The 23,738-nt window shown below is 34.8% G+C and overlaps 1 protein-coding gene across 1 annotated transcript in view; it reads right to left on the bottom strand.

The window, feature by feature from the left end:
* Positions 1-1,913: 1,913 nt before the first annotated feature.
* Positions 1,914-23,738, bottom strand: part of LOC126821476 (uncharacterized) — a 40,465-nt gene continuing 18,640 nt past the window's right edge. Inside the window, exon 2 of the mRNA XM_050549922.2 lies at positions 1,914-1,917. Coding sequence (XP_050405879.2) covers positions 1,914-1,917 — 4 coding nt within the window. The remainder of the gene's footprint in view (positions 1,918-23,738) is intronic.

The following is a 23,738-nucleotide window of genomic DNA, read 5'->3' as shown; positions in this document are numbered from 1 at the left end:
CATTTTATTTAATCTTACAATATAAACACATTTCGGAATTTAACACTGTTTACGACATTGTTCTCACAAATTTATTTGCACATTCTCTATAAACTTGCAATATCTCCATTCTTCTGCCCAACCTATATTGTATTTGATAAAACAAAAAAACAAAACATCAACTTTTAAACACTGAACTGCAAGTAAACTGAAAGGAAGATAGGGCAATCAATATAAACACCTTTCGGAATTTAACACTGTTTACGACATTGTTCTCACAAATTTATTTGCACATTCTCTATAAACTTGCAATATCTCTATTCTTTTGCCCAACCTATTGTATTTAAAAAACACACAAAACGTCAACTCTTAAACACTGAACTGCAAGTAAACTGAAAGGAAGATAGGACAATCACATTCTTGGAGCCCTTTACATGTGAGACAAGTAATACATTTCACGTCATTTACAAGAGTTATCTACCTTGCGTCGCTAAGTCCTTAAAGCGGATTTTTCACTCGTAAACAACTTTGTCGGCAATGAAAAAGGTCTAAGGCGAAATTTGAAATTTTGATTGTTTAAATACCCAAAATTCGACCATGAGCGATGCTATCCAGAAATGTATTGATTACAGAAATAGGAAACGTATTCACCAAACTACGGCCTATTGTGTTTATTTACAAGTCCGTTAATATTGATTTTTCAATATTTATCTTATTCAAGTCATAATAGTGACCATCAGTTTACCGAAATCAAAATTCTGCCCCGGTGGATTTTTAGGAATTCCTTCAATGATTCAGAAAATATAACTCACATGTCTGTAAGTAAAATATCGCAAAAGCCTTAGGGATTTTTCACGTTTCAAGATGGTGGCACTTCCAGTTCGATCTAGAAACTCCATATTTTGTGTACGAATCAGTAATTTCTCAGCTAGTACGGAAAAAAAAATTCAAATCATTCTGGCCTATATTTTGTCAATTTTCAAGATGGTGGCACTTCCAGTTCGATCTAGAAACTCCATATTTTGTGTACGAATCAGTAATTTCTCAGCTAGTACAGAAAAAAAAAATTCAAATCATTCTGGCCTATATTTTGTCAATTTTTAAAAAAAAAATTGATCCTTAATTTCTTCAAGGGGAGATAAGTTAGAAAATTTCTAATAATATTTTTCAAGTCGCATCAGTAAGATCTACTCACATTCCAAAATTCATTAAAATCTTGCAAATATTAAAGCAGTTGTCAAGTTGGTGTCAACTTCCGGGACGGAATTATAGCAACGAATTTTCGAAATTCAAAAATCTGAAATTGCAGTTAAAAATGAAATCCGTAAGAGTGATCAAAGAAAAAGGAGTTATTAAAATAGGTAAAAAGCACAAAGTTACGACTATGCATTGTTAGTTTTTTCGTTCGTAAAATTCGGCGATTTCGGATTTGTAAAACGTTTTGAAAATATATTTAATCAAAAGTTACCACCCATTATTTTTTTTGTTTTTTTGGTTTTTTTGGAAGGGGGAGGGTAGGTCAAAGTTTCAGAAATATCCCATGGTTAGATTCTGAGGAATCCGATTTGCAGGGAACACACACAATAATAATAATAATAATAATAATAATAACTAGATCTGCATAGCAGATATAAAATCCTTCATATTTAAGGTCACTTCTGTTACATGGGGTTATATAAATAATCCGAACAAGAAAAAATAATCGTGAAAATCAGTCAAAAACTTGCGAAGTTATAAGCCTAAATATACCGAGAAACATTTCACCCGGGCGAAAGAATAATTTGTAAGAAGTGTCAGAAAAATGAATCAAGCCCGAAACGGACAGAAAATAAAATGAAAATGCCGGAAAAGCACACAAATAGGGCGGAAAAATATTGAAAAAATTAAATTAGATAACATTAATTGGAAATTATATTTTTGGAATAAGATTGACCTCAGCTATTTGAATATATAAGACAAATTTGGGAATTTTTAAAATCAAGGAAATAAATTGTCCTGTAAAGAACTTTGTCGGCACGATAAAGGTCAAAGGCAAAATTCGAAATTTTGAAATTTGCAAATATCAAAAATTTGACCCTGATCTCGGCGATCCAGAAATGTATTCATTTCGGAAATAAGAGACGAGTTCTTCAAACCACTGCATAATATGTTTATTTTCACTCCCGTTAACGCTGATTTTTCACTATTTTTTATATTGAATTCAAAAAGGTGACCTTCAGTTGACGTGATCAAAATTCTGCTCCGATAGATTTTTAGGTATTCCTTCAAGGATTTAGAAAATGCAACTCCCATGTCCGTAAGTATAATATCGCAAAAGTGTTAGGGATTTCTCACGTTTCAAGATAATGGCACTTCTGGTTCCATCAACAAACTCCATATTATGCGCACGCATCAGCAGTGTCTTACCCAGTACAGAAATAAATTTCCAAGGCAATCTGACCCGTCTTTTCGATATTTTTGAATATTTTGATCCTTAATTTCTCGAAGGGTTCCGGTGGCACTTCAATCGACAGACTTCATATTTTGTGTACACATCAGTTCTTTCTTAACTAGTACAAAAAATAATTTTGTACCTATATTTTGTCGATTTTTTAAAAAAATTTGATCCTTAATTTCATCAAGGGGAGATAAGTTAGAAAATTTATAATGACATCTTTAAAGACGCCTTGGTAAGATCTACTAACATACTAAATTTCATGAAAATCGTGCAAGAATTAAAGAAGTTGTTAAGTTGGTCTCAACTTCCGGGTCGAAATCACAGCGACGAATTTTCAAAATTTTTTGCCGATTTTAATAATTCTTTTTACTTTTTTTAGATTCTTTATACAACCCATGACATGTGACAGGAAGTGACCGTGAATATGTACAAACTGGAAATTTTACCCGGTAAAAATGTTTCATACCGTTATACATTAATCAACAATACTTTCATCCTTTTCCTCAGTTAGTAACATTTTGAAATATTTTCCTTTTTAACCCGGTCAGAATTTAGCCGATTTTGTTTTGATTAAATTCACGTTTTTCGTAATTGCACTTTTTACAGGACACACAAAGAAGAAAACAATAGCAAAATCAGTCAAAAAACTGATAGGTCTATTTCTTCGTTCGTAAAGTTTAGTGATTTCGGATCAAAAGCTACCACCCATGTTGGGGGGAGAGTGGGGTAGGTCAAAGTTTTAGAAAGATCCCATGGTTAGACACAATAATAATAATAATAATGATAACTAGAACAGCGACGCAGTAATGACGGGTTTCACCGGTGCCCCGTTACCCTTGAACATATGTCACTTCCGGTACCGATGAAACCATTAAACATGTTTCCATATAAGCATTGCACACATCAAATAAAATGTACGCAGAATCAACCAAATCCAGCAATATCAATTCATTGTATACATTTGTTACATGTAAGTGATCCTGACAAAACTACATTACTTCCGGTGATAATGAAAATGTTAAATTAGTTTTATGAAATCAGAAATGGCATAAGGCATCACATGGTGAAAATTTTATGTAAATGGAATAATAATTGCCACTTTCATAGACCAAAAACCTTGAACAGTGACTTGTAGAAAATCGTCTATTTCTCTGCAACCGTACAAGTTAGAAACCATTTTTTCGTATCTGTATGATCGTATGGGTTCAATCGATTTGTTGATTGGAATCAAATATCATAATTTTAAAAACATTACAAATCAGACTCATTTGAATAAAATATATGTTTTAAAGGCTAAAAATATAGTTTTTTCCAAAATGTCGTTACTTCCGGTGATAATGAAAATGTTGATTTACCTGTATGAAATCGTAAATGACATTAGGTATCACACAGTAGAAATTTCATGAAAATCGAATAATAATTGACACTTTTATGGACAAAAAAGTGACCTGTTGAAAATTGCCTATTTCTCTGCAACTGAACCATTTTGTGATATCTATATGATCGTATGGGTTCATTCTATTTGTTGATTAGAATCAAATTTCAAAATTTTAAACAAACAACAAATACGACTCATTTGAATAATTTTTTTGTTTCGAAGGCTATAAGTACAGTTTTTGCCCTAATTTCGTCATTTTCGTCAACATTGAAAATGTTAAATTGAGTTGAACTAGCCACAATTGACATTATGCATCAAATGGTGTCACTTTTATGAAAATCCAATAATAATTGACTCTTTTACAGGCACATAATAGCGTAAAGAGTGACTCATGCAAAATTGACCATTTCTCGGCAACTGCTCATATTACAAACTAATTTTGAGATATGATTCTCTTCGTATGGATTAATGCTACAAGTTTATGAAAGTTGTGAAGAAATATTTTAAAATATGAAAAGCCTGAATGGGTTGTAAATAGCTCATTTTAACACCTTTTTTCACCATTAAATCGAAATGGCGCAAATACAAAACCAAAATTTAAAAAAGCGAGTCCGAGATTTTTTGCGCCTTTGGTAGGGGCATCAGATTTGCAAAAATTAACATTTGCTAGTTAAAAGACGTTCCGATTCGACAAAATTGGAGTTTTTAACAAAATTGCGTCACATCCGGTGCCAATAGAAAACTTTACCTCTAATAAAAAAATTGAGAATTTGAATCATGGAGCATATGAACTTTGTTTTCTAAAAATCGGGCAATAAATAATTAACCTAGAGCCGATAAACTGAATTAGCCAATAGCGGCCAAGAAAAATTATCGAGACAAAAAATGTTCACATTTTTGTTCAAATTAGACGAGCCCTTAACCCTGGGTAAAATGGCATAAAAAAAATTATTCATTTATAAAAAAGTTTTTTGTCAAAATTTAAATTTTCAAAATTTTGCGCCTAATATCTCCAAAGATTCGTCGAAAATAAAAAATCTAAACTACCGTAGCTATGTGCCCTGTCTCAGGCTATGTCAAAATGTATCCAATGTTAAAATCCGACGATTATTGTTAATATTACTGCAATATTTCAAAAAACGACAACTTTGACGTTTCGGACATTTCGTTTCGGACAAATAGCTTTAATCTCTAAGTCACACCCACTTTCCCAGTAAAACCGAAGACATCGAATTGATCCGACAATTAGTAGTTTCTGAGATATGCTCAAGTGGAAAAAAAATAATAATAATAAGAACTAGAACTGCGATGCAGTAATGACGGGTTTCACCGGTGCCACGTTACCCTTGAACTTATGCCACTTCCGGTGCCAGTTACCCAGCAATATCAATTTCATTTATACATTTGTTACCATGTGTTACATATGTCAAAAAAGTTATCCTTACAAAATTTGTTACTAACTTACCGCTAAGTTAGCTGACTTTTTAATGGGAAATTTCTCGACAAGTGAAGATGATAGAAGCTATTTTTGGACATCTATATGATCGTATTGATCCCATCTGTACGTCCATTAAAATCAAATATCATAATGTTAAACGAATGATAAATATAACTCACTTCAAAACAATTTGAAGGCTAAAAATACAGTTTTTGCCAAAATTACATTACTTCCGATGATCATAAAAATGTTACATTAATTCTTTGAAATTATAAATGGCATATTATAAATAATAATTGACACTTTTATAGACCAAAACCTTGAAAAGTGACTTGTAGAATATCGTCTATATCTCTGCAACCGAACAAGTTAGAAACCATTTTGTGATATCTGTATGGTCGTATGGGTTTTTGCCCAAATGTCGTCATTTTCAGTGACAGTGAAACTGTTAAATTGTATTGACCTAGTCAAAGGTGGCATGAGGCATCATGTGGTAACAAAAATTGAAAATCGAACGATAATTGACTCTTTTACATGCAAAATAACGTGAAAAGTGATGCATGCAAAATTGCCTATTTCTCGGCAACTGCGCATATTACAATCTAATTTTGACATACACTCCAGCAAACACAAAACATTTTGGTAACATTCGTAATTGTTTCTAATATGGTTGCGTTCAGAATGTTTGTTTAAGCAAGTTCTCCAAACGTTCGAAAAAGGTTCAGAGATAGACTGTACTTTTTATAAACGTTCCAGAAAGATCGCCAGAATGTTATCTTTTGACATTTTAATTTTACTTTCATTCAACAATGACCGAACTTTATTTTGAATGTTTTTATAATGTTTAATCGGCAAACATTGCATTAAAACATTATATTAATGTTTCAACCCCGTTTTTTATGACGTTTTATCGTTGATACTGTGAAACGTTGTATTTCCAATTTACATCTTTTTTTGCATCTTACATCATTAGCAAACGTTGCATTAAAACATTAGATTAATGTTTCAAACCCGTTTTTTTATGACGTTATATCGTTGATACTGTGAAACGTTACTAAACATTAATTAATATCGTTCTAGTGACGATTACATTAGAAACGTTCAGATTAGTTGTTCCAAGAACGTTAACTGAACCACCTGAATCAACGTTATTTCCAAAGCCTGGTCAGACAACCTGTAAACGTCAGTATATTATGTTCTTCTAACGTAACTATTGTAGTGTTTTAACTTATGATTCTTTGAACGTTAGTAATATATTTGTTTGTGACGTTATATTGATTCAGTTTTTTAAAACGTTCTGTTTTCCTAATCTAAAAACGTTAAAATTAAACGAAAAATAAACCCTTCCAATAAAGTTCGTAAAACGTTGTATTTCTATTTTAAATATTCTTTACATCTTACATCATTAGCAAACGTTGCATTAAAAACTTAGAGTAATGTTTCGACCCCGTGTTTTATGACGTTAAATAGTTGATACTGTGAAACGTTACTAAACGGTCAGTAAACTATGTTCGTTTAACCTAACTTTCGTAGCGTTTTAGGTTATGATTCTTTGAACGTTATTAATATATTTGTTTGTGACGTTATATTGATTATTGGATTTTAATTTTTAAAACATTCTGTTTTCCTAATCTAAAGGCGTTGAAATTAAACGAAAATAAAAAACCTTACAATAAATTTCGTAAAATGTTGTATTTCCAATTTACGTCTTTTTTTACATCTTACATCATTAGCAAACGTTGCATTAAAATATTAGATTATTGTTTCAAACCCGTTGTTTGTGACGTTATAGCGTTGGTACTGTGAAACGTTACTAGACATTAATTAATATCGTTCTAGTGACGATTACATTAGAAACGTTCAGATTAGTTGTTCCAAGAACGTCAACTGAACCACCTGAATCAACGTTATTTCCAAAGCCTGGTCAGACAACCTGTAAACGTCAGTAAATTATGTTCTTCTAACGTAACTATTGTAGCGTTTTAACTTATGATTCTTTGAACGTTAGTAATATATTTGTTTGTGACGTTATATTGATTCAGTTTTTAAAACGTTTTAAAACTGTTTTCCTAATCTAAAAACGTTAAAATTAAACGAAAAATAAACCCTTCCAATAAAGTTCGTAAAACGTGGTATTTCTATTTTACATATTCTTTACATCTTACATCATTAGCAAACGTTGCATTAAAAACTTAGATTAATGTTTCGACCCCGTGATACTGTGAAACGTTACTAAACATTAATTAATATCGTACTAATGACGTTTACTTTAGAAACGTTCAGATTAGTTGTTCCAAAAACGTCAACTGAACCACCTGAATCAACGTTATTTCCCAAGCCTGGCCAGACAACCTGTAAACGTCAGTAAATTATGTTCTTCTAACGTAACTATTGTAACGTTTTTTGAAAACTTATGATTCTTTGAACGTTAGTAATATATTTGTTCCTAACGTTATATTGATTATTTTGGATTTCAGTTTTTAAAACGTTCTGTTTTCCTAATCTAAAAGCGTTGAGATTAAACGAAAATAAAAACCTTACAATAAATTTCGTAAAATGTTGTATTTCCAATTTTCATGTGGACGTATATTGTCGTCGCCCCTGTCCGTCCGTCCGTTCATCCGACCTCACTGAAATATACTTCTGTGGGTTTTCATGAGTCTATTTAATACTTGTGTGGTTTTTCCCCACTCCTGTGGTGCACCACATTTTTTCATGTTAACTAGCGGTAGATACGGGCAAAGTCAACCCATAAAAATGAATGTTAAAATACACCACATAAAAAATCGGACTGAACGGACAATTTCGGACAAAATTCCTATATCGGACAATATCGGGCAACCACCGTAAAAAAAAGTTCCCTAAACAGAGTCGCGTCCCTTTATAAACGATATTCCGATTGTCCGGTAGTCGGTTCTAAGACATCTACATAATGACAATCGAGACTATGTATCCGGTGACACTGTGCGCATGACCAGTTTTTCTTCAGTACGTAACTAAAACGCACATGGTGCAACGCATTGCAAATTCAGACTGAAAAGTGAAATTTGGCTGGTGTGTCAAACAGATACCACATAGGAAAAATTGATGCCATAGTGCCTGTAACTTTATTGGTAGGGCTACTAATCATGGATTCATTTTATTCATTATGCCAATACGCTGCAATAGTCATTGGGCCTAGCTACTAGCCGGTTAGACCATACACCGACAGGACTTCACGTTTTTTACACTACAGTTTCGTCCGCCAATTTGAAGCATATTAGGATGTTCGAAATAGGGGAATTTCATCTAGAATTACTGTGAAAAGTAGGCCTAATCTGTCAATTTGTTATTTTAGTGGGCCAATATTATTTTAAAAAAATAAATGCTTTTTTACATGACTTTCACTTTGTCTTTACTTTCCCGATTTTGATGTCTTGTGTTAATTCAAAATGGCGAACGAAACTGTATAATACATATAAGTCGTATATTACAGACCACAACATTGTGGTAGTGCAGTCATCTAAACATTGCACAATCGACATAAAAGGCCGTAACAAAAAAAGGTATGTTAATTTATTTTTTATTTGAAAAGATGCTTTTAAAGTAGATAAGTCTCTACTATACTAACTCACAATATTATCAAATTCAGATCAAAAGTCTTCCACATTGAAAACACGTATTATTTGTCAATTCAAATCAACATTGATGTTATGACCTTACTGGGAAAATGTAGTCTTCTGATATCCAATATTTAAGACAAAATAAACATTTTACCGTTGGTAGGCTACACGAATCAGGTATCATAGTGATACTGATAGTCTGATAGTAGCCTACGTTTCAGCGTCATTTGTAACACGTGACCAGAAAGAACGAGGCTAGACATATTCCACAACTCCTGTCAATTGGTGACGCCATATCTTATCTGGAGAGCATTCGCAATAGACTGGAATAACCTGACACTAGAAATTGTAATTTTGTTGACTCCTCCTCCTCGCTGGACATAACTGATTTGAAATTAGAGTCCAAACGGAAACAATTGAACGTAAATCAATTTATATGAGCTTTTACGGGTTTCCCTTTTGATGTCATTTACGGTCATGCTCACCCCCTGGCCTTATTCGTAGACTGAAACCCATAGGCCATTGTGTGTTTTTTGTGTGAAAATACCGTCATACAGCAAGCTTGTTTTACATAAAATTGAACCGATCGCCATTTCTATCGTGTAAGGTTTACCGACCGATGCCAGAAACCGATATTTACCTAAACCCCGATATAGAAAAGATACGGCAAGTTTACCAGACTTGAATGGCCATATGCAACTGAGGAAAACAAGTGGATGACTGATCCGTGCTCCTGACCAGAACTAGGAATTTGGTCCAGCTAATTAATAATACTATAAATAGTATGCAATATGCAAATAAGATTGTTTATGCGTTTTGTTAGCCAATAGCTATTGTAAATTTCCCGGCGTTTAAATGGCTCTAACCAATGATAAAATAGTTGTTTGATGCCCGGAGTAAAAATTCAGCCATTTTCATAAAATTTCCTCTTGATGGAATATGAATAACAGAAAGAACAAAACGATGATCAATTTGAATCTGAATATTTTTTAAAACCCTTTTTTCCAGCCACATAAATCGTCTTGGCTCAGCTTTTGGCACTCTGTGAAATTTTAATTCAGACAGTTTATCTCCACTGTCGCAACCAAGAATGAAAAACGATAGATTTGTGTCCATTTTATCAGTTTCTAATTCAGTATTCGGCTCCAAGAACAACTGTTGAATACAAATATATAACTGGACTCGGCGCATTCTATACAGATTATTTTTTACAGCGTGATTATTATTTGTTCCTTTTTTTTAGATGTTCTACGGTCGCTTGAATTTTAATATCACCTTGAATGATTCTTTCGCGGAACCACAGGTCACCACTCTATAACCCATTCTATTATTTACTCTTATGCTCTATTTCGTGGCATTTTACAACCAAACAGATATTATCTATTATTGTTTGCAGTAAAATTATGCTTTTGTTTATGCTTTTGCGTACAGCGGTCAACTGTACCATGTGCGAGATTATATCGTCTGCTACAACGCAGTATTTCGTCAATAAAACGGAAAAAAAATAATTTAGACATAATTTAAAATTATTACGAATGCTACACGCATTTTACATCAAGAATACGTTTAATATTAAAAGATAAAGAGGAAAAACCCTGTTTTCCTTAGCATTTACTATGTTAAGATTATACGTCAAGAAAAAGGCCAGGCTAAAAATAGACACCGGAAATACGTCGCACTCAAAAGATCTTATATAAAATCATATTACATGTACATTATTATATGCATTGCAATCCATTAAGGTCAATGTCTAGGCCCCAAATATTAGCGATTTAGCTCCTTTAAACTGAAATAGAACTTACACATACATGTATCGTGCAAAATTACCAATGAATGCTTTCGACATTTTCATTTATGGCAGAAGTTTAGTGTTTCCTCGTTATTTCTCTCTGGACAACAAAGACTAGGTTACAGAATTCAGCTGACACAGAATAGGCTATTTTGAATCTTGGATTATCAACTTATTGAACTGTTTATAAGTTAATCAACAATGGAAATTTAATTGAATATTATATTTCAATAATTTTGCTCACCCATAATTGTCTTGGTCTCATAGATCATAGAATATTTTTTTTCTGCTTCAGCAATTATGGATGTTAAAAAGCAGAAAGCAAATGTTTTGTGGGCACCCTTGCCGGGAAGTAGGGGATCTTCATATATGTGGCCAGTCGGACGTGAACCAATGGAAGTCCCTCTTCTTCACATGTGATGGTTTTTTGTAAAAGCGATGATGCTGAGTAAGTGCATTAAAGTTTTATAGCTAAAAGTAGTCACATTTTAAAGCTAATGGTCGACAAGGATTTATTTGACTTCCTCAATATCAATCTTTGAATCAACGATATTGCTAAAAAAAGAACTGAACAAATCGCACTCTTAATTTAGCATGTCAGTAAATTATGTTCTTCTAACGTAACTATTGTAGCGTTTTAACTTATGATTCTTTGAACGTTAGTAATATATTTGTTCGTGACGCTATATTGATTCAGTTTGTAAAACGTTCTGTTTTCGTAATCTAAAAACGTTAAAATTAAACGAAAAATAAACCCTTCGAATAAAGTTCGTAAAACATTGTATTTCTATTTTACATATTCTTTACATCTTACATCATTAGAAAAGGTTGCATTAAAAACTTAGATTAATGTTTCGACACCGTGTTTTATGACGTTAAATCGTTGCTACTGTGAAACGTTACTAAACATTAATTAATATCGTTCTAGTGACGTTTACTTTAGAAACGTCAACTGAGCCACCTGAATCAACGTTATTTCCCAAGCCTGGCCAGACAACCTGTAAACGTCAGAAAATTATGTTCTTCTAACGTAACTATTGTAACGTTTTAACTTATGATTCTTTGAACGTTAGTAATATATTTGTTTGTAACGTTATATTGATTATATTGGATTTCAGTCTTTAAAACGTTCTGTTTTCCTAATCTAAAAGCGTTGAAATTAAACGAAAATAAAAACCTTACAATAAATTTCGTAAAATGTTGTATTTCCAATTTACATCGTTTTTATACGCCCACATTTTCATGTGGACGTATATTGTCGTCGCCCCTTTCCGTCCGTCCGTCCGTTCATCCGGACGTCCGTCCCTCCGTCCACAAATGTTGTGAACAGTCTACAGGTCACAATTTTTATCCGATTTCAATGAAACTTGAAATATAGGTTTATCACCCTAAGATCTCGGATCCTTTCGATATTGGCATGTATCGGACTGTAACTTCATGGATTATGGCCCTGATTGTACGAAAAATTACGCTTTTAGCTTGCGATTTGGTTTCAAATTGAAATGTATGCTTATAACCCAACGATCTCGGTTCGTTTCGATATTCGCACATATCGGAAAGTAACTTCTTGAATTAAGGCACCTGATTGTACGAAAAATCGCGTCTTTAGCTTGTGGACCCTATAGAGGTCATAAATTTTTATCCGATTTAAAAAAAAACCTATTATTATATCACCGTTACACCCCAAGGACGGCTGACAGACAAAATGGCCGCCCTTCGTTCTCGAATAGCGTAAAAATATGGTATATCAAGTTTGTGGACCCTATAGAGGTCACAATTTTTATCCGATTTTGTTGAAACTTAAAATGTAAGTTTATAACCCAAAGATCTTGGTTCCCTTCGATATTCGCGCATATTGGACTGTAACTTCCAGAATTATGGCCCCTGATTGTACGAAAAATAGCGTTTTTAGCTTGTGGACCCTATAGAGGTCATAATTTTTATCCGATTTAAAAAATATAAGTTTATAACACAAAGATCTCGGTTCCTTTCGATATTTGCGCATATCGAATTGTAATTTCTTGAATTATGGCCCTTGATTGCAGGAAAAATATCGTTTTTAGCTTGTGGACCCTATAGAGGTCATAGTTTTTATCCTATTTTAAAAAAAACGTTTTAGTGTATTACCGTTATACCCTAAGGCCGGCTGAGTTCGAATTTTGTGAAAATCAGCCCAAAACTGACAGACAAAATTGCGGCCCCTCGTTCTCAAATAGCGTAAAAATATGGTATATCAAGGTTGTGAACCCTATAGAGGTCACAATTTTTATCCGATTTTGTTGAAACTTGAAATGTAAGTTTATAACCCAAAGATCTCGGTTCCTTTCGAAATTTGCGCATATCGAATTGTAATTTCCCGAATCATGGCCCTTGATTGTAGGAAAAATCACTTTCTTTTTAGCTTGTTCTCTATTCATCTCTCGAAAATGTGGGCGTATCCTGCCTGGCAGCCGCTGGTTTACATCTTACATGATTAGCAAACGTTGCATTAAAACATTAGAAACGTTCAGATTAGTTGTTCCAAGAACGTCAACGGAACCACCTGAATCAACGTTATTTCCAAAGCCTGGCCAGACAACCTGTAAACGTCATAAAATTATGTTCTTCTAACGTAACTATATTGTACTGTTTCAAACCCGTTTTTTTATGTTATATCCTTGATACTGTGAGGCGTTGCTTAGCATTAATTATTATCGTTCTAGCGACTTTTACTTCAGAAACGTTGGGATTAGTTGTTCCGAGAACGTCAAATGAACCACCTGATTCAACGGTACTTCCTAAGTTATTTCAGACAACCTGTAAACGTCAGTAAACTATGTTCGTTTAACGTAACTTTCGTAGCGTTTTAGCTTATGGTTGTTTGAACGTTATTAATATATTTGTTTGTGACGTTATATTGATTATTGGATTTTAGTTTTTAAACGAAACGAAAATAAAAACAACCTTACAATAAAATTCGCAAAACATATTTCCATTTTACTTCTTTTTTACATCTTACATCATTAGCAAACGTTGCATTAAAACATTAGATTAATGTTTCAGCCCCGTTTTATTATGACTTTATATCCTTGATACTGTGAAACTTTACTAAACATTAATTAATATCGTTCTATTGGCGTTTACATTAGAAACGTTCAGATTAGTTGTTCCAAGAACATCAAATGAACCACCTGATTCAACGTTATTTCCCAGGCCTGACCAAACAAAATGTAAACGTCAGTAAACCACGTTATTCTAACGTAACTTTTGTATCGTTTTAACTATGATTGTTTGAACTTTATTTATATATTTGTTTGTAACGTGGACCCTATAGAGGTCACAATCTTGGTTATATTGGGTTTTGGTTTTTAAAACGTTCTGTTTCCAAATAGAAATACGTTGAAATTAAACGATAAAAATAACCTCTCAATAAAGTTTGTAAAAACGTTATATTTCCATGTTACATAGTTTTCCTGTAATTTACCAATGACCTGGTGTTATTTTGGATGTTTGTTAATGTCCATTGACAGACGTTTTATTAAAACATTAGATTAATGTTTAAATCCCGGTTTTCTGGTGGGGGGGGGGGCGTCACATCGTTGATACTGTGAGACGTTACTTAACATTAATTAGTATCGTTCTATTGACGTTTACTTTAGAAACATCCAGGTTAATTGTTCCAAGAACGTCAGATGAACCATCTGATTCAAGGTTATTTCACAAGACTGGTCAAACAACCTGTTAACGTCAATAAACTTTTGTAGCGTTTTAACTTATAATTCTTTGAACGTTATTAATATATTTGTTTGTAACGTTATATTGATTGTATTGGATTCAAGTTTTCAAAGTGTTCTGTTTTCCTAATCTAAAAATGTTTAAATTAAAACAACAAAAAATAATCTCCAATAAAGTTCGTACAACGTTCTATTTTTATTCAACACCTGTCTCCTGTAATTTAACAATAACCTAACGTTATTTTAGATGATTTTGCAATATTTCATTGACAAACGTTCCATTGAAACATTAAATTGATCTTTCAGACTCGTTTTATTTGGCGTTACATCGGTTATACTGTGGGGCGTTACTTTACATTAATTAAATTTGTTCTATGAACGTTTACATTGGAAATGTTCAGATTAGTTATGCCAAGTACGTCAAAGGAACCATCAGATACGGCCCTATTTCCTAATTCTGTTCGGACAGTCTGTAAACGTTAGTAAACTAGTTTCTTCTAATGTAAATAAAATTTAACTTATAATCCCGAATTATTTCCGAATTATAATAATTATATTGGATCTTAGTTTTTAAAACGTTCCGTTTTACTAATCTAAAAGTGTTTAACTAAACAAATAAAAATACCCCCCCCCCCCGCCCACAATTTGCATTTAAAGTTTGGAATAATGTTTCAAACGCGTTTTATTAGATGTTACATCGTTGAGACTGTGAGACGTTACTAAACGGTAATTAATATCGTTCTAGTAACGTTTACTTTTGCAACATTCAGATTAGTTGTTCCAACGTCGAATAATCTGATAGAACGTTATTTCCTAGGCTTTTAAACGTTAGTAAACTATTTATCAAAGACGTTATATTGATTTTAATTGGATTTAAGTATTTTTTAAATATTCCGTTCTATTTATCTAAAATATTTTAATTAAACGAACAATGAAAGTCGGACTGAAAACGTTGTATTTTCGTGTTACATCTTAATGGAAAAAATATTTTTCTGAATGTTTTACTAGCTATGTGCCTTTACTTTGAATCGCGTTCTCTTTGACGTTACATCGTTGATACTGTAAAACGTTACTAAACATTAATTAATGCGTATCTAGTGACGTTTACTTTTAAAACGTTAAGATTTGATGTTCTAAAGAACTTCGGATGAGTCATCTGATAAAACGTAATTTCCTAGACGTACTATTGATATTAGATTTTATACTTACTTTTAAACGTTCCGTGTTCCTCTTCTAAAAAGTTTGAATTAAATGAACAAAAATAACTCCCCAGTGTTTTTTTATGGTTCGTTAGACAATCGTTGCATAAAGACTTTAGATTAATGCGAGACGTTACTAAACATTAATTAATATCCTTCTAGTGACGTTTACTTTAGAAACGTTCATATTACTTGTTCCAACAACGTCAAATGAGCTGTCTGATTCAACGTTATATCTCAAGCCTGGTCAGACAACCTGCAAACGTTAGTACACTATGTTTTTCTAGTGTATATTTGTACCGTTTTAACTTATGGCTCTTTGAACATTATAAATATATTTGTTCGCGACGTTATATTGATTATATTGGATTTTAGTTTTTAAAGACGTCCCATGTTCCTAATAGAATAAACGTTTAAATTAAACGAACAAAAATAACCATCCCAAAATGTTCGTAAAACGTTTTATATTTAGATGTTTTTTTTTGTTTAAATATTTTACTGACAAGAACTGCATTTAGACTTACGATTAATGTTTCAAGCGCGTTTTATTTGACGTTTCGTCGTCGAAACTGTGAGAAGTTACAAAACATTAATTGGTATTGATCTATTGACGTTTACTTTACTGACGTTCAAATAAGCTATTTCAAGAACATCAAATGAACCATCTGATACAAAGTTATTTCCTAAGCCTAACCAGACCTTCTGTACACATTAGTAAAGTATTTCTTATAAAATAAAGTATGTAATGTTTTAACTTATAATTCTTTGAACGTTATTAATATATGTATTCATGCTTTTATATTGATTCTGTTGGATCTTAGTTTTTTAAACGTTGCGTTTTCATAACCTAAAAACGTTAAATTAAACGAAACAGTCGAAAATTTCTAATGTTTAATGTTTTATTTGAAGTTACATCGTTGCTACTATGAAACCTTACTAAACATTAATTAATATCGTTCTAGTGACATTTGTAAACTTTTAAAACGTTCAGATTTGAACTCCGGATGAACCATCTGATACTTCTTTGACCAATTCTGAAATGCGACTTCAATTCGAAGTACTACAAACAGTACACGAATTTTTTTTAAGAATAAAAATTTTCAAGGTCATCGGAGGTAATTCGAAAATTCTACCTCGACACTATTCCCTATATAAAATTTTGGCACAGTACGATAAAAATCTATTACATGTACATTTTTGAAATCCTCAACATTGATAAAAAAAAATAATAAAGGTCATCAGAAGTCATACGAAAAGTCCAAACATTTTGTGAAAGTTATATTTTGACGTAGACCCCTACCTTTTGCACTACCAACACCGTAATAATCAGTCGATGAAAGTTGACAAAGTGTGGGTCACTGCGAAAAGTTTACGACCTAAAATGGCTGCCATAGACGAGCACAACATATTTTCGACATAACAGAACCAAATCTAACCAGTAAATATTCCAAATATTCAGACATCAACTGATTATGACCTTAATTCGGACTGCCATCTTTTTTTTTCAAATTGGCTGCTCTTTAGCTGGACCAAATTCATTAAAGGTCATTTTTAATAGGAATCTTGGTATTTTGTACCTCACTGTTCCTTGGGTGGCCATCAGTTTTTAGTACGCTGAAACACTGACAATTCTCTACGTAACCGACATTATGACCTTGATCTCTGGGGCATGTTTCTACCAGTGCCTTTCCGTTGTGAGATATAGGTAAGTAAATGTGAGAGGTAAGGTCAACTTCAGGGTCATTTATGAAAGGTCATTATATATACAATAGGTCAAAGCCAAAGCATTTGCCTTGAAAAAGAAATCTTATTTCGGAGTCATACTCGGAGTCTACTCAATAGATTTGATGGTCCTTTAATGTTCTTGTTGACCCATGAACATGAACTTGGCCAAAAGTCCCATCTTAATCTGGATATTGGCTTGTCGTGATATGACTTTCAGAGCTTTTTTCAAGTTCAAGATCACTTCTCGGTAGGCAATAACATGGACTTCAACACATTAAAGGTCAATTTACCTGACTTTACCATTTTTATTTTCCATGTTTTAACAATTTTCAAGTTTGATATGACTTTGACCTCTGAGGTAAAATACAAGGCGATATTCTGGTTCACCGTGGACGATTTAGTTGGGATAGCCGGAGTCTTAAAGTTGTAAGTAACTTTGATTCAACTTCGTGCAGACGCCATATCTTTGGAACCCTAATGAGTATTAATCTGAAATTCATTGTGTGTCCGAATGGGGTCCATGGTCAGAGGGCCCTAACAATTCCAACCCAATCCTTCAAATAGGCAGCGGGGAAGACAAAAAATGAAATTTGTTTTAAAACTTAGTTTAGAACCCTAGTCGACCTTACTCCGATAGTAAATTTGGTGTACCAATATTTGTCAGCTTCCTTTACCCGCGCGGGGGGGGGGGGGATTTCACACCCCAGGAGATGTTTATGGTAGGCTTCTCCGGACATAATTTACCGAAGTAGCCCGGATAGATGCGCCGTAAACTAGTTTGGGCCTTAATTAGGGCTACAACCTTTGTTTTCAACATGATTGCTCTTTGATTGACGCATAATTTTTAAAGGCCATTTGTAATGGGTATCTTGGGCTTTTGTACCTCGGTGTTGCATCTGTGGCTATTATTTTTTGGTGTGTTGAAACACTGACAATTATCTACTAAACCAACGCCATGGCCTTTCCTTGACATCTGGGACATGCATCTACAAGGGCCTTGTGTTTTGAGATATAGCTAAATAAATATGGGACGTAAAGCCAAGTTCAAGATCATTTATGGAAGGTTATTTATAGGTCAAGGCAGAGAATGGAAAATTGACCTTAGAAGTTTTATTTCAAAGCCAGTTTCACCTATTTGACCTTGGCCCAGGACCTTGGGACAGTTCAGATGGTTTGAAAGGAATTTAATGTTCTTTTGAACCACGACCTTCAACTTGGCCAAACATCTAATCTTTAAGGTCTCAAATAAATGATCTATATTTTTCTCTTAAAAAAGCAAATATTATTCAATTATTCTAAATTATTTTACGTTTTTTAATTGTTTTACCAAACATTGTTAAAGAAAAAAATTGTTCAAGGTCATCGAGTCCATCGTAAAATTATATCCACAAATGGACTCTTTGTTCGTATAGAGATTAAGATCACCGGAATGTAAAAATTAATGTTATAGGCCAAGTAATGTGACGGTATTGGAAAAAAACGAAGTCTACCGAATGTCGTTTCCCGTTCAAAAATAGTCTCGGTCACCCAGAACACCCTAGTCTTCACGTACGGGATTTGTCTGGATGATAGAGACTAGTTCAAAAATGGCGCTGTTTTTGTCACAGTGCGTTACTTACTGTCGAAGTGAGAAAAAATTGACCAATATCTACGGCGAAGACTGGCCGAAAAGAAGATTTATTAGACGGTGAGTACAATTTATTTATTGTTAAACCATAAGTCATTGCCAATGTTGTTATTTTTACGTGGGCTTTTGTGTAACACTTCGTGACTAACAGAAGTCAGTAATTCTAGCCGAAAACAGATAATTATTAACTAGCCTAGACTAGGCCTAGATGATGATTAAGTATTATAGAGTATCAGGCCTATTAGTCTAGTAATAGTTTGAAATCTATATACATGTATTATAAACCTGTGGCTATTGTTACGACGATGTTTTCAGAGCCCCCAATCTGCAAATTATGTTTAACCCTAACCCTAGTCTGTAAGGCCCGTGCGTATCCAGGTTTTTTCGAGAGGGGGTGGGGGGCATACATTGGAAATGAAATGAAATGAGGTTTAACGCCCTACGGACATATGAAGACGGACATACGCCATAGAGTGTGCTATGAGGAAGGGAAATTTTGCCCGGGCAGCGGCACTATGGCCTACTCTTATATCGAATTCCAACTGCCAAGTGATCTTTTCCGTACACGCCAGTGTGTACACGGGACCTCGGTTTTTCAACCCATCAATGACAAGGGGAAACCACGCTGGAAAATCTGGTTGAACTTTCTCGGCCAATGCATGGATCGAACACCCGATCGCCAAGCTAGCGAGCCAGCGTCTTACCCACTTAGCCACGCGATCCCCGGCATACATTGGAGCAAAGTGTAATCATCAGAGTGCCTGTGTAGTGAAGTTGAAATCCATTGATTCAGAGGAGTAATAGAAATAAAAATGAAATGGGGTTTAACGTCCTACTGTTCTGCTCCTAACCTGGGCTAATGAAGACGGGCATACGCCATACAGTGTGCTATGAGGGAAATTTTGCCCGGACAGCGGCACTACGGCCTACTCTTATATCGAATTCCAACTGTCAAGGAATCTTTTACGTGCACGCCAATGTGTACACGGGACCCTCGTTTTTTCGTCCCATCCGAACGACTAGACAGCTTTCCTTGTCAGCCCCTCCGTCCTGCATCACTGACAAGGGAGAACCACGCCGGAAAAACCGGATGAACTTTCTCGGCCAATGCAGGGATCGAACACCCGACCTCCAGGCTAGCGAGCTAGCGTCTTACCCACTTAGCCACGTGATCCCCAGGAGTAATAGAAATCGATGGTCGTAACAATAGCCACAGGACTATTTTTACGACTGTATAGATCTACAGCTTTTAACTTCGCCGATAGAGGGCTCAGAAAGTCTCGTCATAAAAATAGCCTGAGGTGCGGACTAGTTTTACTACTCGTTTCACCAGTATTAAGGGTGTTGAGAAGTCTAAAATGCACATTTTAAAGCTAGCACAGTAATTTTTGTTGATAAGAAGATATGACATTTTTTGTTATTTGGGGTGATCCGGTTTCCTCCCACTGCTAAAGGCCCCTACGCGTAAGCGAATTATTGAAATAAAATTGAACCATATGTCAGTCCCGAAATGACCTAGTTTGTGTCAGTGAATATTAAACCCCCTCTCTCTCTCTCTCTCTTTCTCTCTCTCTCTCTCTCTCTCTCTTTCTCTCTGGGGTGATAGATTGACATTAATTATTAATCACATTCACCAAAAAAATACCAATTTTATTTACCAACTGTAATTTATATGAATATTTGCTGTTCTTTATACCGGGGTGGGTGGGGTGGGGTGGGGTGGATGGCTCAATGGTTAGCATGCGTGCGCTGTATCATAAAGTCTGTCATTGAGTCGACTGGCGTGGTTTCGATTATCCGGTTGTACGTGACAAGGAGTAGGATCGCCTGTCCAACCTCGTGGGTTTTCTCCGGGTGCTCCGGTTTCCTCCCACTGCTAAAGACCCCTATGCGCAAGCGAATTATTGAAATAAAATTAAAACCATATGTTAGTCCCGAAATTACCTAGTTTGTGTCGAGTGGACGTTAAACACCATTTCTCTCTCTCTGTTCTTTATACCAAATTATCATTTTTAATTTAAAATAATAGGTCCACATTTAACAGTTTTTGTGTCTAATGGCACTAAGTGGGAAAGACACTGGCTCACTGGCCTGGAGGTCAGGTATTAGAGCCCTGCATTGGCTGAGAAAGTGCATCCAGATTTTTCATGTGGTTCCCCCTTGTCAGTGATGCAGGATGGAGGGCCTGGCATGGACAGCTGTCTAGTCGTTCAGATGGTACGAAGAACCGGGGGCCTATGTGTACACATTGGCGTGCACGTAAAAGATCCCTTGACAGTTAGAATTCGATATAAGAGTAGGCCGCTACTTGGGCAAAATTTCCCTCATAGCACACTGTATGGCATATGCCCGTCTTCATTAGCCCAGTTTGGAGTAGAACAGTAGGACGTTTAATTTCATTTCATTGTGTCTAATGGCCCCTCCAAATTTACTCCAAGTAATTTGTGAAGTTTCACTTGTAACCAAATCCACTATTATTTCAACTCGTATCACAATAATTTACATGCATATCTATGTTGGATAATATAAGCTTACTGTTTTTTTATATGCCCATATTTTGGAAGTTTCTCACATTTTCATGTGACCGTACCGGTATATCATGTCGTCGACCTGATTCGCCCCTGCCTGGACGTCAGTCCAGGGGGATCACATGGTAAAGACGCTGGCTCAATAGCCTGGAGGTCGGGTGTTCGATCCCTGCATTGGCCAAGACAGTTCATCCAGATTTTCCGGCGTGGTTTCCCCTTGTTAGTGATGCAGGACGGAGGGCCTGGCAAGGACAGCTGTCTAGTCATTCGGATGAGACGGAAGACTGAGGTCCTGTGTACACATTGGTGTGCACGTAAAAAATCCCTTGACAGTTGGAATTTGATATAAGAGTAGGCCGTATCGCCGCTGCCCTTGCAAAATTTCCCTCATAGCACATTGTATGGCGTATGCCCGTCTTCATTAGCCCAGCCAGTCCACAATTTGATTGTCGGCGCTCGACAGGTCACAATATTATCCGAAATTTTCCAAACATCTCGGTTCCTTTCGAAATTGGCATGTGTCGGACCACTTTATTGTTTATGGCCACTGATTGCACTGAAAATCACGTTTTTACTTTGGCTGGTTGACTGTCACAATTTTTATTTGGCTGTGATGAAACTTGAGGCTTGAAATTTATTTTTATAACCGCAAGATCTTTGTTCCTTTCAATGTTTGTGCAAATCAGTTGCAACTTCCTGGATTACGGGCCCTGATTGTTAAAGAAAATCATGTTTTTAGATTGTGGACCCTCTCGACGTCACAATTTGTATTCAGTTTTAAAAAAAACCCTTTTAATCCTGATGAGTTCGAATTTCATGAAAATCGGACCAAAACTGTTCGACAAAAAGGCTGCTCTGTCTACACCAATTGTGTAAAAGTATGTAATACCAAGGTTGTGGACCCTCTAGAAGTCACAATTTTTAACCAATTTTGATAAATCTTGAACTGTATGTGTAAAACCCAAAGATCTTAGTTCCTTTTGACATTCGCTCATATCAGATCGTAATTTTCTGGATAACGGTGGGGCCCCTGATTGAACAAAAAGTAACGTTTTCAGCTTGTGGTACCTGTAGAGGTTATAATTTTTATCCAATTGAAAAAAAAAGTTTAAATATATCACGGTTACGCACAAACGATGGCGGAGTTAAATTTTGTGAAAATCGTACTGAAATTTCTCGACAAAATGGTTGCCTGGAAACCGCTTGTTATGCTAAATTGTCATTATTAAGGGCGTTGAGTTGGGTAGTCTCCGATACGCACTAACTTTTCAACACCAAACTTATTAAGACTTTGCACACTTGTTCCTTGTGTAAAATAACCCAGAGGACACAATAACAGCCCGACCGTTTGTTGTGTAATAATTGAGGTAGGCTACAAGCGGAAAGATACATATTATTTATAGCAAACAAGAAGTTTTCCCCGACCTAGATCAGTTCTTGAATAAATCAGAAGGAATTCGCTGTAAGACGCAATTATCCAGGTCTACCATCTATCGCGACTGGAACATGGCTGAATTTCATATATTGATGATCGAAGATTACCATTTTTGAATGTATAAAATGATTTTTAGAGCAGCAGAGTAGTGCACTGAAGTAAATATTTACTTTTACGTCCGAATTGTTGTATTTTAGAACTTGTTGTGGACGTATTCAACGAATCGACCGAAAATCACAAAATATTGTTTGAAGGTAAATAATGAACAAAGATTTTAAAAGACTTTGCGTTGATATTTTACGGTTTTTGGTGTCGAAATGTCGCTTATAACCTCTACTTTCGATCTAATGGGGGGATTATCATTAAATCTATTTGGCATGTATGGTACTAACAGACTTTCCAAGAAATTTTAGAAAACTCATCGTTTTTTGGCATTTCCATGAATACCTGACAAATCGCAGTCTATGGCCCAAAATTGTCCAGTATTTTTTTGGGACTTGCAATTAGCATTGTTCATTGTTCATACCAAATTTAATGAAAATCCATGCAGGTATAACTGAGAACATTTGACTTTTGTTCTCATCAACCCTTTTTATTGTCCCCCGCCTTCCAAAGAAAGCACAGGACTATTAAAATGGGTTCGTCTGTATGTCCGTCACACTTTTTGGAAAACAATACCTCTCCTTCTAAATGAACTAGAATGTTCAAACTTGGTGAAGGTGTTTATTAGGTCAATGCCTTGATGTAGTTAGAAGATGAGCATTTTCTGTCAAACTTGGCATAGATCTTTATTGGGGGATGGAGTTTGAAGATGAGAATGTTCTGCTTAGGTTAAGCAGAGAAAGCAATTTGATTGGTTGATACTTTGGGACATGATAACTTTAGTTC

Source organism: Patella vulgata, chromosome 5 (assembly GCF_932274485.2).
Source record: "Patella vulgata chromosome 5, xgPatVulg1.2, whole genome shotgun sequence".
Lineage (NCBI taxonomy): Eukaryota > Metazoa > Mollusca > Gastropoda > Patellidae > Patella > Patella vulgata.
The sequence above is the reverse complement of the archived record's forward strand: the minus strand, read 5'-3'. Positions and strand labels throughout refer to the sequence as shown.